This window comes from Oryzias melastigma, linkage group LG24 (genome assembly GCF_002922805.2).
Source record: "Oryzias melastigma strain HK-1 linkage group LG24, ASM292280v2, whole genome shotgun sequence".
Classification (NCBI taxonomy): domain Eukaryota; kingdom Metazoa; phylum Chordata; class Actinopteri; order Beloniformes; family Adrianichthyidae; genus Oryzias; species Oryzias melastigma.
This window is the reverse complement of record NC_050535.1, coordinates 18,478,111-18,496,523: the sequence shown is the minus strand read 5'-3', so window position 1 is coordinate 18,496,523 and position 18,413 is coordinate 18,478,111. Positions and strand designations below refer to the sequence as shown.

The window sequence follows — 18,413 nt, the reverse complement described above, 5'->3', positions numbered from 1 at the left end:
CCTCTACATTACTCCAAAATTCCAATAAAGCAGAGACAGAGGAATGTGGCCTTTTCTCGCTTTAAACTGACACTAGCCTCAGTATAAACACAATTGGGATTTAATTATTTAATTATCTTTGGCTAAAAGGGAGTGTACATGAAAGACGCCCGGTGATAAAATCATTTGGATGTCTGGTGACGTATCTGCCGCTCCGCCGTCTCCGCTCGAAGTTGCGAGCTTCATCGGGAAAACTGTTGGCGCAGGCGCGGCACTGACAGCTGCTGTCTACCTACTCCGCAAAGTCTGCTTAATAATGGCCTGGAAATCCGGAGGAGCCAGTCACGCAGAGCTCGTCACCAATCTCCGCAGTGAGTCCCGTTGCATTTTTAAGGTGGCACCAGCGACCCTTTCACTTGCGCAGCGCTGGAAAACTGTATTCGGGCGCGTGGTTGCTAGCGCAGGTGCGGTAGCTAGCTGGGGGTTGCTCTGTTAACCACTGTTGCCCCTTTATGCCATGGGACACGCGCCTGTCATTTCTGAAAAAAATGAACGCACTAAACACTCAAATGGCATCATTGTTGCATTACATGTTTAAGGTATGTGCGTCATTTAGGAGCCTTTAGCTAGCGTTAGCAGCGGTGCTAGCTTAGTGCCCTGCCCACATTCATTGATGGCTGGCTGCACCGACCCCTGCGCTGTCATTTCAACTCTGCAGCTCGACTCTGAAACGCCTTTCTGCCGCGCTGGACTCAAAAACTCTGTTTTGCTGTGTCACGACAGCAGCTAGTAGCAGCGAAAGAGTGACTCGGTGCCAAGTCCAACCCGGAATGCTAGTGTCATTTTCCCGCTTGGCCTTTTTGTGCATTTTAAACCAGTACATGTATGTATTTAATGATTCAATATGGTCTTTGCAGACTGGAGTGTGCGTCAACATTCACTGTTATCTGCCAGCTCTATTTTTACACCGCAGTCAGGGGTATCATGCTCGCTTTTTTGCCAATAGCTGCGTGGTTAGGAGGGCATCAGTCTCGATATCTGCTTATCTCAGTCCAGACATCTGCTTGGTTCAAACTAGCACACTTACAGCGTTTGCATGCACGTGCAATGAAGCAGATCACATGCAGAAGGCATGATAGTCAGTCTGTCTGCACCTTTACTCCCAGGTAATCATTCATTTTCAACTCTGCCTAAAATCTTTTATGGCACTAAAAGGTTTGCTGTTTTGTATGGAGCTAACTTGGGGCCAATATTATTTGAAACCCAAATAAAATAAATTGGAAAAAAAATATTGGTGTTTGGTTAAAAAAAAAAAAAAAGGAAAATGTCTGAAACTTTTTGCTATTCTAAAATAAACTTAATTATTTTCAGCTTGAAATGTTCATTTTTTTAAAACTCAAAATTTCAATTTCAAAACTTTTTTTTCAGTTTTATATCTTATTTTCCTTTTCAAGACTCTCTCACTTTTTTTTTATTTAAAAATGTAAGTTTCTAAACTTTTGGCCCCGTTGTGGCATGTTGGTGGGGTTAACACTAAGGACCAATCAAAATTAAAAAGGGTAGTTAGCCATTTTATTCAAGCATAAGGACGTTTTTTGACGTCTGTATGTAACACAATAAGATGGCGCTTCGAACAGTCTAAAACAGTGTTTCGGATGTGCGGTTTGTACGCGATAAAACTCTGCTTTTTTACACCCGTTTTGGTACAACTTCCGACTATGATAGTACAGACTAAACAGGCATTTTCTGACCGTAATTATCACAGTTCTCAGAGTCAGTGAATGCACCAGAACTGAAGTTACCACCCTTATTGATTTTGATTGGTTCTTCGTGTTAGCCCCGCCCCAATGCGCCACAACGGGCCCAAAAGAAACCGAAATTTTCAGATTAAAAAAAATTACTAAAAATTGAAACTGAAAAAAATGTTTTGAAATAGAAATTTTGAGTTTTTAAACCTAAAATATGCAACATTTGAAGTTGAAAATAATTAGATTTATTTTAGAATAGCATTTTTTTTGGGGGGGGGGGGGGGCAAGACCAATATTTTTTTTCATTTGTTTGATTTGGGCTACAAATAATATTGGCCCCAGTGTAGGTCTATAATTTTGCAGATAAGTTGAATTTGAAATTATTGTGCGGACGGATGAATATATGAGAAGCATTCAGGAATTTAATGACCTTTTTTCTGCAAATATTTTACCGGTGCATTCTTATTGATATGCCTTTTGTTGTTGTTCAGAATCTACTGAATCTACATGTTACCGGTTGAAAAGTTATAGTATGATAAAGATTTTGTGACGTGACGACTCTTCTGCGTCCTCAGAAAATGGCATCATCAAATCCGACAGGGTATACGAGGTCATGCTGACCACAGACCGAGCGCACTTCTCCAGGTGTAACCCTTACATGGACTCTCCTCAGTCCATAGGTAGGTGCACTGTCGCCATTGTTTGAGTCGCGCCTGTTTTTCCCTGGGGGTTTAACAAGCCATGTTTTTGCTTCTAACCAACAGGCTATCAGGCCACCATCAGCGCTCCACACATGGTAAGAACGTCTCCACCTTCCTGAAGACTGAACTCATCTGGACTCATTTTAATATTTACTTTATTTATGTAATTTCAGTTTTCACATCCCAGATTTTCTGCGCTCAAAGGCGCACTTCAAAACCGAAATGTATCTTCTATATAGCCTATATTGTAAAAATTGATATTAAATTGTTGCGTCATCTTAAGGGGCGGGGCATCTGTCAAAATGAGTTTGATGGAAAGTATATTCCTCATCTCTCTCTCATTTGGTTTAATCTTGTTTTAATGCTAGAAATTAATGACAGAAGCTGCATGACTCATAATAATTTAATAAACCATCATCTTAATTATCTTTATTTGTAGTTAGTTTAAAGCTAATGATGGTTAAGATGTCTGTTGTACATCCACTTTGTGCATTACCCAATTAGTCGACTAATAGGAAAAAATAGCCGACTATTAAAATAATCGTTGGTAGCCGCTCTAGTCTGTCGTCATCTAACTGTAAACTCAAATTCAAACACAGAAAAAAAGGTTGCTGTTTTTGTGTAATACAGTAGATTCAATTCTGCCGTTATATTTAAAAACATGTTTTTCATGAATGTCCTAGGAATTATTTTTGTTGTGTTTATCTGCCACGTCTTAAAAGTCCGGTCAGTGGAAATATTGTGCGACTGTAAACTGGTCCGTGAAACGCATAAAGGCTTCATACAAAGCAGCCTGCTAGCATTAGCATCATGCTAATCAACACTTTTATTACATTTTTGGTTGCTGCTAAGTCCGGCCAGTTTGTCTTCCAGTTCTGACTGGCTCCAATAAAATATCACCAGATGTTTAGTGGCTTCATCAGCTGAAACTAAACGTTACACAGAGAAGATTAGCGGAAGTAACCGCGGTGTCTTGTGAGCGTTTGTTTACCTTTTGTGCAGAAGAAAAAGTAAAAAAAATGTACCAAAATGAGAGCTAATAAACATAAATAATTTGATGTAAACATTTACTCAGTGTGTGGCGACAAACTCTAACTTTTACTTGCCAATTGGGCTGCCACGATTGGTCGACGGCTAATTTAATAGTCGATTACTCGTTACTTTATATTGAGTCAGACTATAGTAAAGTAGAAAGTTCTATTAGCATTCTGCTAGCTTTTTGGACAATTTTGGCATTTACTAAGGTTTGTTAGGCTATTTTAGAGTTTAGCTAATATTTTAGCAACATGCTAGCTATTTTGGCTAACTTAGATTTTTTTATGCTAATTTGGCATTTAACTAATATTTTAATTATCTATCAGCTTCAGCATTTTCAGCTATCAGCACTAGCATCTTCAGGAGCCAAATTCAGCTTACAGCATTCACACTAGGATTATTGCAGGTAATGTTATATATCTATCATCTTTTAGTTAGTTTAAAGCTGATGATGGTTAAGATGTGTGCTTTACATCTAGTTTAGATATGATTAGTTGATTAATCATAAAAAATAATCAGTGATTAGTCAACTATTAAAATAATTGGTTGTGGCAGCACTACTCACCAAAGAGTAGTGTCAGTTTTGGACCCTTCAAAATAAAAGTCCATGGCGACAAACTCACTCCTCTAGCGAGAAAATGTTCTTGATTGATATCGTTTTATCGCCCAATACGCCAATGTGGCTTTGCTTCTGATGGGGATAACATGTCACAAAGAAGTTCTAGAATAACTGAATGCTGTGAATAAAATAGGACTTTTTAGTCTATGACACAAGTTTGAAAATGGGCCATTCATTGACGATGCATCGCCTTATAGTGCGGGTCATTGATGTAGCATCTCTTTAAGTAGAGGTCACGTTAGACCTCTGGGTTTGATGATCTCTGTTGGTCAATCACATGTGATAATTCTTGTTGCTTCGACTCCGCCCAGCATGCGTACGCCCTGGAACTCCTCCACGACCAGCTGTACGAGGGAGCCAAAGCTCTGGACGTGGGCTCTGGCAGCGGCATCCTGTCAGTCTGCTTCGCAAGAATGGTGAGCCTCAAACCGGACAGAAACACGCTGTCTGAACACAACGGGCCTTCGTCTCTGTTCCAACTGAACGCCAAACTTCTCTGCCTTTCAGGTAGGTCCTAAAGGGAAGGTCATAGGAATCGACCACATCAAAGAGCTGGTAGACGACTCCATAAACAACGTGAAGAAAGATGACTCCAGTTTAATAACGTCTGGACGAGTCAAGCTAGTTGGTAAGGTTTCATCTTTAGAAAAGATTGTATATTTTGGTAAAGAAATTGTCGTCTTTCTCCACCTTTGTGGTAAGAAGCAGTTAGCTGCTGCAACACCTAAATAATTCAGCAGGGAGCGCCACTTTCTGCAGGTCAACAACTCTGCTGGAGAGGATGATCCTCCACTGAAGTGTCTTTAAGTGTTGTTTAGTGTCATATTTCAGCTCCAAAACCGTTTTCCATTATTTTGAAGAATGTTATTAAAGTTAGCAGATCAAACTTTAAAATTAAAAATCGACAGAAAAGCCTTTTCCTTTAAAAAAAACATTTTCAAAAAAATGACGGATCTATGTATGTTATTAATTAATTTTTTTTTTTTTTTAGAAAATGATTCAAATGTCAGTGTCTTTGTGCGGTTCTGTCCCGGTTTCAGAGCTGCTGGTTGGTTTAGAACCACATGAGTGATGCTGGACTGTTGGACAGAATCAGAAACCTCAAAGATCTTCTCCTCACAAACACTTCATGTCTGGAAACTAACACATTCCTCCTCAGTGAAGATGAATCAAATATAAACTAGATGTATAGCATTACCTGCAATAATCCTAGTGTGAATGCTGTAAGCTGAATGTGGCCACTGAAGATGCTGAAGCTGATAGCTGAAAACGGTGAAGCTGATAGCTGAAAACCCTGAAACTGATAGCTGAAAACACTGAAGTTGATGACAAGATAAAATATTACCTAATGCCAAATTAGCATAATAAATTGGTTAAATATCTAATTTAGCCAAAAAAGCCACGATAAAGCGAAAATATTAGCTAAACTCAAAATCACCCCAAAAAAACTGAAAAAACTAAATTAGCCAAAACAGCTAGCATGTAGCTGCAATATTAGCTAAACTTCAAAATTAGCCTAGAAAACCTAAATGAGCCAAAACAATGATTTAATGTCAGAGCCGAGCCAGACTTGAACATGTGAGTTTTTAATTGTAAAAGTGACCGGAGTGTCTGTCTGCTTTCAGTGGGAGATGGGCGGATGGGTTACCCAGAGGAGGCGCCGTATGACGCCATCCACGTTGGTGCAGCAGCGCCCACCGTCCCCCAGGCTGTGAGTAAACCCAGATAGAAACTCGTGCTTTACCTCGACGTAAAGATTTGCCTCAAGTTTTTGTTAAACCAAAGTTACACTGTGTTTGGAGTTTATGCATGTATTCTAAAAGATTTTTGGGAAGCTTGTACCAAATGTTGAAGACGACATCACACTGTCTGGAACTGATGTTCATTTTTGTAAACTTCCCTCATTATCCATCCCAAATGTTCTCAACCTGGTGCAAAGTCTCACTCTGATCGTCCTCTGATCTGTTGTCAAATGTTCCCGGTGCTCTTTTAATTATGATCATACAGTTTTTAGCCTAAATCTAAAAATGTAGTACATAGTTTCTGCAGAGCGGCAGGAGTTCATTAGAAATGATCCTCTGAGTTATGGGTGGGAATGTTGGGCACATTCCCATCATCCCTTTGTTTACAATCCAGCAAGCTTACACTGTTTCACAGCCCAAATTAACATCACTGCTACAAAAATGGTGAGCAGTATTGGAGTTGTCCAGTTGTAAAATTTAGATCTAAATCCAGCTCAGACGAGGAAGACAAAGACGTTCATGGATCTATTTGTCTTTAATGAAGAAATTCTCAAAAAATACAAATCTTTTTTATAAATGCCCTCTATCATCAGAAAAATGCTACAAGAACAACTTAAAAAAACCATTTTCACTGGAGAGTCTCTAAAGGGTAACTAGACACCAAATCAACTTTTTTGTCTGTTGACATCTATAAATGAGGCCTTAAAAGTGCAGTTTGTTGCCAAATTTCTTACAAATTAAAATAAACTTGTTTAATTCCTGAAAATAGTCTAAAACTGCATGTGTGCTGCCCCCTACAGGTTGAAACGAGGCATTACTGTTGAATTTTGTGATTGGTCATCTGGTGTGAGTCTCAGAAGTTTCACGTCATCATGCTCTGCAGCTCCAGTATAAAAGCCCCGCCCATCTTTGATTCTGTAACGGTCTGTCGTTAGCGTTAGCATGGCTTGTAGATGTTTTACCTTCAATTGTAAAAAAAAATCTACTGGCTTACACAACTTTCTAGTGGACTTGGAAGTTAGAGAACAGAGGTTGAGTTAGCATTATATCCAGCAAACTCTGTCCTGGTGATGGATTTAATAAACATTTCAGTCAGAATTGTTTGTTTAATATGTTAGCCTTTATTAGCCAGCATTTTGCCACACGAGTACCCTTCGGAAACCCTCAGCTGCACCAGCAGCCCTGCTAAAGTTCTGGACCATGAGCACTGGTACCACTCTCCATATTTAAGACCCAGCGTACGCAACATAAGGCTGACCTAACTGTCAGTCATAGATCCAAGCCACACCTCTGCCTCTACTAGCCCCGCCCCCATTTTTGGCACCTTTTTTAAAAATCTGGGCTGAGAATGGAGTCGACCTCCAACTGCCCTGTTTGGTTACCCTTTAAATAGTTGATGTCAATAAATTGGCAGTTAAACAAATAACAGTTCTCTTGCTCCTTTATCTTCTTTTGGCACGTTGAAGGTCTGTTCAGAAGTTTAAAGGGTAACCAAACAGGGAAGTCGGAGGCTGACTCCACCCACAGCCGAAATGTGAGAATCCAGTCAGAGGGGCGGGGCTTGGAGGCGGGATTGTTATCATTACTGGAGCTGCAGATCATGATGTGAGAATTCTGAAACCTACATGGTTTGACCAATCACTAAATTCAACTGTATTAATTCATTTCAACCTGTAGGGGGCATCAGACGGTTTTTGACTGTTTTCAGGAATTAATCAGTTTTATTTTATTTTTTGAAAATGTGTCAACAGACAACACTTTTACAGCCACATTTATAGAGGTGAACAGCCAAAAAAAGTTGATTTAGTGTCTGGTTCCCCTTTAAGCTCCAGTTGTGGTAAATGTCAGACCCACCCGTGTCGTGCTGATCTCTGGGTGTCGTGGTGTTTCTCCTGCAGCTTCTGGACCAGTTGAAGCCCGGCGGTCGTCTGATTCTACCCGTCGGGCCCCCGGGGGGCAACCAGATGTTGGAGCAGTACGACAAGCTAGAGGACGGCAGCACCAAGATGAAGCCCCTGATGGGGGTGATTTATGTGCCTTTAACAGACAGAGACAAGCAGTGGTCCAGGTGGAAGTGACTTCCTTCTCCTCCCCCTCCACCCCCCCTCTGTCCTTCTCACAGTGGCAAAGGTGAAACGGTGTAGCTGGGAGCAGACGACGGATCGTCAGGGGCTGCCTTTTGCTGCTTGTTGATGTTTATGCCGCTTCTCCCTCACTTCACCCCCGACTGACTAACATCTAGATCTCTGTTTGGAGCCTGAACCTTCAGAAGCATGGCTGCTTGATCGACCCTTTAGTTCACCAACAACCATAACTCTTTAACCGTTTACGTAGTCGGCGTAATTCCAGCTGATTCTGACGTGGGGAAAAGTGCTTCACGAAACACACTTTACATTAGCAGTGTTTACACAATTAACGTAGATCTGCTGATTTAGTTGAGGAGAAAAGCAGTTTAACATCAGCTTATTCTGATGTGGAGAAGAGCAGCTTTATGCTGATATTCAACGTGTTGCTTATCGGCACAAAGCTGCTTTTTAGTGACAGAATTAGGGATGTAACAGTTTTGAAATCATGAATTAGATTTTTTTTTATTTTTTCTTAACCTAGCAAACCTAAAGGCATTTACAGGCCAATTATATTTTCTTTTTGCCCCTCACATCAAACTCCCTGTTTTCCTACTAACAGAAAGGATTCAATACAAATAAACTACAGCTGGGTTGATAAAATCGATTGATCGACTTGAATTGATTTAAGCTCAACAGATCAATAATCGATTCATAAAAATATAAATAGATTTAACACGTAAAAGAAGCCTGTCAAAGTCTGCTAGCTTGATGCTAATGTTTAATGGAATTTCCCATAGGACGGCTAATGCTAACGCTCGGTCGACATGAAATTAACATTCCTGACTAAATGAACATCTTTATAAACTCAGGCATGAATTTTCCAAACTTTTTTTTTTTTTTTAATAACCATTTGTGGTCTAAAATAGTTTTTTGCTCATACGCTCTTCTTCTCCTGGAATAAGGTGTAATGCTATAACGTGATCTCCACCTAGTGGTCAAACTGAAACGTCCTCCAGGAGAAGCAGAACAATGTTTCCAATGTTAATGATCTGAACATTTTAGTTAGAACTTCTCCTTTAGAGAATCCATGTAACACTGGATGATATTAACAATCTTATTATTTCACTGATACATTTACAGTATGTGAACTGGATCAGATTCATATAAATGTATTCAAATTAAATAATAGATTTTTAATGTATTTTTAAACAAAAGTGTCTCAATGTTTAAACTCAAAATTGAATTGAATCTGAAAGAATCTGAAAAATAATCAGAATTGAATCGTTTCTGAAAATTATCAATACCCAGCCTTAAAATAAACAATTATACAAAATACTGAAATGATCACAAATCCTTTTATACTTGGTTCATGTTGTGCTCCATGTGAAGGGCCGCCCCGCACCTGCTCAGTGCGCGCACCTACGTGGCCTCGCACTCAGCGCAAATGACCGTTCACGCTCAGCTTGCAGAGAAAAGCTAAAGAGAGTTAACAAAAAGAGCATGGCTCCCGGAGAGGAGTCAGTAGGAAAACAGTCTCGAAGCTGCCTCGTCACCGAGGAATTACAGTAGATCGGTCAAAGTTATGGTGAAAATGTAAAGTTGCAAGTTTCGGGTTTGCTTGAATTTGCGTTAATAGTTGCACAATATCGCGAAATAAACGTAAAGGGACTGATTAATGTGAAACTTTTAAATCCGAAGAGGTTGCGAGAATTTCTTATGAGGGAAATGCAGCCAAAGAGCACGCAGCCAGACACTACGTGCACACTCTCAGGTGCGACTGCGCACACTCACATGTTTTTTTTACCGATTCTCCAAGAATCGTTACATCCTTACTCAGAATCCACTGAAATTACGTAAAAGGTCAAAGAGCAGATTAAAGCGTGTTCTTTTGCTGTCATTTAAGGCTTAATAAACCCCCAAACGGCTCCTTTTCTCCGGGAGCTTGCATGTGTCCCTCCAGGTGTGGACTGTTCTCTAACGTCGTCTCCTCATTTTTCCAGGGATGAGCTCTGAAGAGGAAGACTGTCCATCCTCCACCTTTGAGTTTGAAGCAGAAGAGCCGGGTGGGCCTCAGCGTTTGGTTGAAAGCATCACTCACCAACGTGCTGTTTTTGTTTGGATCCAACACCGAACGGAGCTCTGGACGTTGATTCTGAGGCTGCAGACGCTCAACACTCCAGATGGGCTTTCAGGTTTCTTTCTTTACAGGCCTGCATCCTTTTGGTTACTGTCCATAGTCGCTGGAGGATTTTTTTTTCTTTTTTTTTGTGGTTTTAACATTTGAATTGCAAACAGTTTCAGACATTTTTACATCGCCAGATTTCAGCAGGAAATGAAGAAGGCAGGACTGGATCTGCTAAGCTTTCCCCCTCACGAGCAGTATTATCAACCACCGGAAACGCCACAGCTGTCCGTCACCCATCCGCTGGTCACATGACCACGCTCTGGATCCACCTCCGAGGATGCCGCACTACACAAGGGATGCTCACTGCTTTGCCAAAATAAAGCATATGAAGCAAAAGAATGTCTGATTCTTGGTGTGCACGATCCAAACATCAGTTTCAGTGTTCCTCTCAATAATTAGCGCATTTGAAATTCATTTCACGTTTATTTTTGTAAAGGATAGAGTGGTCTACATGTAGCCACGCTGGAATAATATATTCTTGAACAGATAGTAACCCTTTAAAATACCTAAAGATGTATGTTCTAAATAAAAGCATGATGTGAAATATGTGACTTACAGATGTTTTTTTTACACTTTCATAAACATTGAGAGGTTGGAGGGGAGGGGCTATGTTTGGACAGGTAACGGCAGATTGGAGCCACATGGTGGCAGAAGCTGTGAGGAAACCACAGAAGGATTGTGGGTAAGGACCACAGAAGCATCATGGGAGCAGAAACGGAAATGTCCGACCACCTCTTACAGGTACATGCCGTTGATGAGGTAATCGGATTCCTCTGTGGTCAGGGGGCGGGCTTTCTTTGTCCTGTGGCGGACGAGTCTGAGGCGGCAGCCGATCATGAGCAGCAGCAGAGCGGTGATGAGGAGGCCGAGCGCCAGAGGAAGGATGGCACCTGCAATCGAGAGGTTCACTCAGTTGGAGGGGAGGGGGTGTGATCTAGACGCTGAGACTCTGAACTGGGGCCTCACCTGACTCTGGAGGGGGGTGCCTCCCCACTGCAGGAAAAGCACGGGGGGGGTCACCCTCTGCTTTGTTTTGGGGGATTTCAACAGCATCTGCAACAGAAAGAGAATTACAAGAGCATCAGGTTTCCCCCAGGAAAAGCCTCAAGTTTCAGACAAACTCACGTGTGTCTGTTTCCTTGGTAACCGCTGGAGCCACACTAGCTGGTCTGAAGGCCGGACCTGAGAGAAGACGGTTGCCATGAAACCACAGCCTTCACGTTACAAGAAGAACACACGGCGGGCTCTTACTCCTCTGTATGCATTCACTGACACAGTCTGATTCCTGAAGGAAGTTGTTGTGGTTGCCCTGGCAACCGCCGAACAGGAAGTGCTTGCACTCTCCTGTGTTTTGGTTGTAGTACCACCGTGGAAAGGTGCCTTTACACGGACCCACCACTGGATCTGCAGCACACGGATCTATAGGAAGAAAAAACAAACAAACATTATTGTACTTCACGTGTAAGAGAAGAGTATTTGTTTCTACGAATCTAAAAAAAAAAAACGATTCAACATGTTCATCGTTGTAGAAAATTAAAAAATCGGTTTGTCTCGGCCTGTGCCTGAATGTAGAAATGCAGAGCTGATGACATTTCTCCATGCAGGCTCACTGGGATGGTTTGTGGACATGTGAGTGTGTGCGCATGTTTGTGCCTTTGAGTGTGTGTGTCTGGTGTGTGTGGGCGTTTGTGAGTGTGTGCACGCCTGTGTCTGCACGTGTGCCTGTGTGTGCACGTGCGTAGTGACTGGTTGCGTGCTCTTCATCTGCACTTCCCTCCTGAGAAATTCGTGCAGCTCTCTCCGATTTAAAAATTTCACATAAGTCAGTCCCTCCAGGATTTTGCGATGTTGCGATCACAACTATTAATCCAAATTCAAGAAAACCCGAAATTTGTTGCTCGCTCTGCAACTCTACATTTTAATCCCAACTTTACAGTAATTTTGACCAATCTACTGTGACAACAGTCATGGGTGACGATGCAGCTTCACGACTGTTTCCTTCTGACTCCTTCCAGGAAGCCGTGCTCTTTTATTCACTCTCTTTAGGTCTCTGTCTTTTTTTATCTACAAGCCGCACATGAACACTCATTTACAGAGTGCGCACGCAGTGGCGGGGGTGGGGGTGTTTCGAACTGAGCGTTGGTGGGTGCGGACTAATTTATCTTACAACATGAACCGAGTATGAAAGGATTTGTGATCATTTCAATAATATGTATAATTGTTTATTTTCACTGAGTCTTTTCTGTTAGCAGGAAAACAGACATTTTGATGTAAGGGGCAAAAAGAAAACATACTTGGCCTTAAAGTACCTTTAAGTCATTGTGTTGAGGGAAAAAAAAAAATCAAAATTGTGACTCGAATCAAATCGTGGTTTGATTAAATCGTTGCATTCTTTGTAGAGAACATTTAGAAAAGGTATTTTTAATAACATCCAGTGTTCCCTCAAAGCAATAAGCAGCAGAAAAAAAAAATTTAAACTGATTTTGTCTTGGAAGTCAAAGGGTTAAAGCACTCTCACAGCAGGAGAACAGCCCTTTGTGGTTGTACTGAGTCAGACTGAAGGATCAGATGGTGTGTGTGAACAGAGGATCTTTGTTCCAGCTCTCAGAGGATGCTGGGAGCCCGGGTGGTTGTGCAGCTCTCTGACACAGACTCTGTCTGCTTCAGTGCTGCAACCAGACTCCAGAGTTTGAGTGAAAGCTGACCTTGGCTGACTGCCGTCTCCTTAAAGGTGGAGTCTTGAGGAGGACCAGCTCTACTTCTGTCCTCTGCAGGAGTGATGCCCTTCCTGTTTGCAGAATGCATGGAGGCGTCCTCGGCCTCTGTGGGGGCTGCAGAGATTTGAGAGGTCAGCGGATCCACCCGGTGGGTCACCGATTTACGGCCACTATCAACTAGAAAAAGCAAAAGAAGGCAGTCAGAAGAGGAGAGTCCATTTCAGAGGACGGGTTTGTTGTTGGTCCTACAGTCCGAGCAGAAGTCTTCATCGGAGCGGTCGGGACAGTGTTGCTTCCCGTCGCAGGCGTAGGAGATGTCGATGCAGCAGCCGTCGTCACACTTGAATTGGTAGTTGGAGCAGTGGCCGGTACACGCTGTGAGCAAACGCTCGTGTGAGTGCACATTTACTGCAGGGGAAGGTTTACGGCGCAGACGCCGCTGCTCACCTTCTGCTTGGTGTTTCGGCGCCAGGACCGTGACTGAGACGTTGTCCGAGCTCTTCTGTCCGCTTGAGTCCATGATCGTCATCTGGAAGGTGTAGACGCCTTCCCGCAGGCCGCTGACCTTCAGCAGGCCTGGATGAGTCGACTGCAGGGCAAAGACAGGAGTCAGGTCTGAGTGTACGGCTGCCACAAACGATTATTTTAATCATCGAAAAATCACTGATTATTTCTTCTGATTAGTCGAGTAATCGGGTCCAGGGGAAAACTGGATGTAAAGAACACATCTTAACATCATTAGCTTTAAACTAACTAAAAACTAGATATTTAGCATTACCTGTGATGATGCTAGTGTGAATGCTGTGAGCTGAATTTTTGTGCCGATAGCTGAAGATGCTGATATTGATAGCTGAAGTCGTTGAAGCTAATAGCTAAAAACGTTGAAGTTGATAGATGAAAACAGTGATAGTCAGCTAAAATATTAGTTAAATGCCAAATTAGCCTAAAAAAATGAAAAAAACTAAATTAGCCAAAACAGCTACCATGTAGCTAAAATATCAGCTAAACTCCAAAATAGCCTAAAAAACTAAAGAAAAGCCTAAATTAGCCAACAATAGCTAACATGTAGATGAAATATTAGCTTAACTCCAAAAACTATAAATCGAGGCAATTTCAGAACAGTTCTTAATAAAGGTTTATAAATCATTAATCTTTAACTAGAGCACGTGTCAAAGTCAAGGCCCAGGGGCCGAATCCGGCCCTCTGTTTAATTCTATCCGGCCCTCTAGATCATTTTATTTTATTGTTATTAATGACCCGATGTTATCTTGAGCTCAGTTTTAACTTGTATAATTTTAACAAAATATATTTTTATGGAGAATAAAATATTAAAAGTTATTTAAGCTTTAAGTTTATTTATTCTGGAATAATATTCCTGTTTTTAATCATTGTAATGTTAAAAAGTTATTTTTTTAAGTTTAAAAAAAATTCTTTTAGTGTGTTCATTTAATGTTTATCCTGTTCGGCCCACTACCTTAGGTGTGTTATGGATTTTGGCCCCTGTGCGATAGAGTTTGACACCCCTGAACGAGAGGTTAGCTATGTTCAAATAAATCAAATCAAACTGTTTTTTTAAAAAGTCCAGTTGAAGGTTTTAGATTAGCTATAAATTAGCTGAAAGAGCTAAACGTGAATGCAGCGCAGGAAGACTCAAAGACAGATACTACTGAAATCATTTTACTTTAGAAAATAACTCCGGCAGTAATATGACCTCGATAGGAACAAACGGTTAGACGAATGTCTGTTTTCTACACTAAAAGAAGGGTTTTTAGAAGAAGCTAAATTCTCTGACACTCTAAATTGATTTTTTAGATAAATATTTACTCCTGAGCTGGATCTCCTGTAAAGGACGTTCATCTGAGTAGAAGATCCGTCCTCAATCAACAGAAAGCTCCTGTAGAGCTCTGCTGCTCTATGAATACATGTCTATTGACTCAGCTGAGTCAAACACCAGCTGAGACGACATTTACTGCCTATAACCATCACAAATGCATTTCTGCAATATGAGGCTGCAGGACAAACAAACACATCTGTGCACGTGTCTATTATCAACCTTTCAGTCTATTTTTCTGTACAGATCAGCAGGAATACGGTTACTGTAGACAGACTTTTATTCCCATCTTGGTAATTTCAGTGGAACTTATGGGCCACTTTATTAGGTCCACTTAGCTAGTACCGGGTTGGACCCCCTGTTACCTTCAGAACTGCCTTAATACTTGGTGCCAGAGATTCAACAAGGTTCTGGAAACATTCCTTAGAGAGTTTGGTCCATATTGATTTAATGGCATCACACAATTGCTGCAGATTTGTTGGTCGATTTGTTAGCTGAAGGGCTAATATTTCAGCTTCATGCTAGCTATTATGGCTAATTTAGGCTTTTCCATTTTTATTTTGGAGTTTAGCTGAAAATTTCAGCTACATGTTAGCTATTTTGGCTAATTTAGGCTTTTTTATTTTTAGGCTATTTTAGAACTTAGCTAATATTTAAGCTATATGCTAGCTGTTTTGCCTAATTTAGTCTTTTTTCAGTTTTTTAGGAAAATTTCGAGCATAGCTAACACTTTAGCTTTATGTTAGCTGTTTTGGATTATTTAGGCTTTTTCGTTTTTTTAGGCTAATCTGGAGTTTAGCTAATATTTCAGTTACAAGATAGCTGTTTTGGCTAATTTTGTATTTTTCAGTCTTCAGGCTAATTTGGAGATTAGATAAAAATTTCAGCTATATGCTATCTGTTTTGACTAATTTAGACTTTTTTCAGTTTTTTGGCTAATTTGGAGTTTGGCTGATATTTTAGCTTGATGCTAGTTGTTTTTGCTAAATTAGGCATTTTACCAGTTTTTTGGTTAATTTGGCATTTTACTAATATTTCAGTTACATGCTATCAGCTTAACCGTTTTCAACTATCAGCTTCAACATTTTTATTGATCAATTTAAGCATCTTCAGCAGCCACATTCAGCTTGCAGCATTCACACGGGCATTATCGCAGGTTATGCTATTTTTCTAGATATTATTATGTCTAAATGTCTAAATGTATTGAGTTGCTGCCATTTGATTGGCTTAATATAAATGTAATTTTAAGAGCAGTTGGACAGGTGTCCCTAATGAAGTGGCCAGTGAGTCAGAGCCACAAAGGATCTTGTAGAAGCCTCCAGGTGAAGTGGTTTAATCTTGATCACCAGGTGTCTTTTTTCTGTTTCCATCCAAAACAAATAAAAGTCTAGACCTTCATGTTGATGGCGGTGTCCCCCTTCACAAGAGTCCATTCATAGCGGCTGATTCTGTGGTCGTCCACGCTGTCGCGGCCGTCCAGCACGGCCCAGTCAGTCGGCAGCTGGATCACCACGTCCTGACCGGCGTTGCTGCGAGGAGGCTCGTCCACCTCTGAGAAAAGATGGTCAACAGTCACCCAAACAATTCTCATTTTTCCACTGAAGTCTCTGCCTTTAGTTTTCCTCGGTGTTAATCTTTCCTTTAAAAAAATAATTCAGTAATGCTGCTTGATTTACTCCTCCTCAAAAAACTAATGATTAACGGATGGATGGATGTTTGGTTGGATTGATAGATAATATTTTTCTTAACCAAATCCTGCTCCCTATCTGCTGCACCATCCTGACCCACACTCTCCTGCTCCTGAATCCATGAATATAAAGGGATTTTTGTGCCACCACACGGAGAACCAACGTCAGTTTTGAGATCAACATGTCCTAAATTGCAAACAAATTTTTTTTTTATGAGTAAAACTTCAAAATTTGTAAATAAAAATATCAAATATTTGCTATCAAAAATTGTGTTTTTTTTGCCTTTAAAAATATGTTTGCATTTGCAACACAAATGTTTTATGATGCATTTTCTCATCTTTCTATGGAGCTAAGTTTGGGCCAATATTATTTGCAACCCAAATAAACCAAATTGAAAAAAAAATGTTGTTTGGCCCCCAAAAGAAAAGTAAAATGTCAAAATGTCCATTTCAAATCCAAGTTCTCAGACTCAGTGAATGCACTGAGACTGAAGTTACCACCCTCGTTGATTTCGATTGGTCCTTCGTGTTAGCCCCGCCCCCACATGCCACAACGGGGCCAAAAGTTTTGAAATTGAAATTTTCAGATTCGAAAAAAAAGTTGAAAGTGAAAGATGATTTGAAACTGAAAAAAAAAGGTTTTGAAATTGAAATTTTGAGTTTTGGAATCTAAAAGACAGAACATTTGAAGCTAATTGCGAATTGCAAAACGTTTTGGACATTTAATTTTTTTTTTCTTTGGCCAAACACCAATATTTTTTTCAATTTGTTTTATTTGGTTTTCAATTAATATCGGCCCTAATTTAGCTCCATAGATTTCTCCTTATCTTTGATTTTCCTTCATAAGGTTGAGTTTAGTCTAATACATCATCAAACAGCCAAATGTCGGCATTTAATGTCAGCAAATAAAGTTGAAACAGTTTGTTTTACTCTTTCACCAACATCATCTCTCTCTTCTATCTGAAACACCGTTTTACAAAAGATTTGTTCTGTTTTAGGCCTTTTTTTCTCAGAATTTTTGTGATTTTGAATGCATTTTTGGGTGAGAAAAAAAGGCCAAGTTTCAAATCTCTTGCCTCCATCTTTAAAGGTTCTGATGATTCTGATCCATCCTGAAGACCTCACCTGTAGTGACCTCCTCCTCCTCCACCTCCTCCTCGGAGGGGCCTCCTCCGGACCTCCAGACTGAGCTGCTGGCTGGTCCGGACAGCACCCCCTGGGTGGTGTTCGGAGCCCGGCTGTAGGTGGTGAAGCCCCGCTGCGGGGAGAAGGAGCAGATGTCTTTGCTCCTGTAGGTGCAGTTGAACAGGTAGCAGCCCAGAGAGCCCCCGGCGTGCCGCGGTGCCTCCTGCAGCACCGCCACGGTGCAGTGCGGCTGCGCACAGCAGGCGTGCACGCAGTCCCTCCAGGAGTACACCCCGTCCGGGGCCAGCAGGAACGCGGCCCCCTGCTGGATGGACACCTTGGTCCGGATGATGCGCTCCTCGGAGGCGCTGAAGTCGACCGCGCAGGAGTCCGCCTCGTCCCCCGCGCCGTGAGCTTGGTCCTGCTGGAGCTGCTGGCGGAACTCCTCCAGCAGCTCCTCCACCCCGGAGATTTTGGATTTCAAGTCGGAGATGGCTGAGGAGCGCGCGGCCAAAGGGCGCGCGGCGATTAGCATCAGAAGGCAGGCTAGCATCGGATGCTGAAGCTGCTCCATTTTTATTCAATTATTCCTAATATTTTTAGCTCCACAGACCTCAGAGTCCCCCAGAGTCCCTCAGAACTCCCTGTTGCTCCACTCCGTTCACCGCCGCAGCATCTTTTTACCTTAATCTGTCCTTTCAGTACAGAGAGCCTCCCAGCGCACGAGCGATGAGGCAGAAATCTCCCGTTGTCATGGTGAGACCGCCGGAAGCGCTGACGTCACTCCTTTAAACAAATATGGCGTCTGGTTCCCATAAAACACCTGTTCTCCACGGTAAATTTAAATCAGGAAACTCACATTTATTACACTTGAAAAGGAATTATCATAAAAAATGCATTTTTACTTACCAAATTTTACGTTCATGAATGTAAAATAAAAGAAAACACAACTTATGTTTAATTCAAACATTTTAATGG

The 18,413-nt window shown here is 41.3% G+C and overlaps 2 protein-coding genes across 4 annotated transcripts; one reads left to right on the top strand and one right to left on the bottom strand.

Moving 5' to 3' along the window:
* Positions 1-7: 7 nt before the first annotated feature.
* On the top strand, positions 8-10,411 carry pcmt (protein-L-isoaspartate (D-aspartate) O-methyltransferase). Of its 3 annotated transcripts, none has more exons than XR_002921259.1 (8): positions 8-350; positions 2,303-2,407; positions 2,492-2,523; positions 4,394-4,498; positions 4,590-4,710; positions 5,708-5,793; positions 7,723-7,954; positions 9,891-10,411. XR_002921259.1 is itself a non-coding variant. In XM_024291217.1 (8 exons), the coding sequence occupies exons 1-8, from the start codon at positions 170-172 to the stop codon at positions 9,901-9,903; spliced, it is 813 nt and encodes a 270-aa protein (XP_024146985.1). In that variant the 5' UTR covers positions 8-169; the 3' UTR covers positions 9,904-10,411. The 3 variants fall into 3 exon arrangements, 2 of the variants coding, with proteins under 2 accessions (XP_024146985.1, XP_036066498.1); XM_024291217.1 differs by having other exon boundaries at positions 7,723-7,892; XM_036210605.1 differs by lacking the exon at positions 8-350 and adding an exon at positions 1,097-1,145 and having other exon boundaries at positions 7,723-7,892.
* lrp11 (low density lipoprotein receptor-related protein 11) lies at positions 10,150-18,210 on the bottom strand. The gene is made up of 9 exons (XM_024291215.2): positions 17,436-18,210; positions 16,017-16,174; positions 13,240-13,381; positions 13,042-13,167; positions 12,781-12,969; positions 11,327-11,494; positions 11,201-11,257; positions 11,042-11,128; positions 10,150-10,965 (listed from the first exon to the last, which is right to left on the bottom strand). The coding sequence occupies exons 1-9, from the start codon at positions 18,007-18,009 to the stop codon at positions 10,811-10,813; spliced, it is 1,656 nt and encodes a 551-aa protein (XP_024146983.1). The 5' UTR covers positions 18,010-18,210; the 3' UTR covers positions 10,150-10,810.
* Between the last annotated feature and the right edge of the window lie 203 nt (positions 18,211-18,413).

What these genes read in the sequence shown, in the direction of transcription:
- pcmt (XM_024291217.1), top strand. Translation starts at nt 170, where the DNA reads ATGTCTGGTGACGTATCTGCCGCTCCGCCGTCTCCGCTCGAAGTTGCG. An exon ending in GGACTCTCCTCAGTCCATAG is followed by an intron (nt 2,408 to 2,491) that starts GTAGGTGCACTG and finishes TCTAACCAACAG; the next exon opens with GCTATCAGGCCACCATCAGC. An exon ending in CAGTCTGCTTCGCAAGAATG is followed by an intron (nt 4,499 to 4,589) that starts GTGAGCCTCAAA and finishes TCTGCCTTTCAG; the next exon opens with GTAGGTCCTAAAGGGAAGGT.
- lrp11 (XM_024291215.2), bottom strand. Translation starts at nt 18,009, where the DNA reads ATGGAGCAGCTTCAGCATCCGATGCTAGCCTGCCTTCTGATGCTAATC. An exon ending in ACACCGCCATCAACATGAAG is followed by an intron (nt 13,382 to 16,016) that starts GTCTAGACTTTT and finishes TTTGCCCTGCAG; the next exon opens with TCGACTCATCCAGGCCTGCT. An exon ending in TACCAAGGAAACAGACACAC is followed by an intron (nt 11,129 to 11,200) that starts GTGAGTTTGTCT and finishes TTTCTGTTGCAG; the next exon opens with ATGCTGTTGAAATCCCCCAA.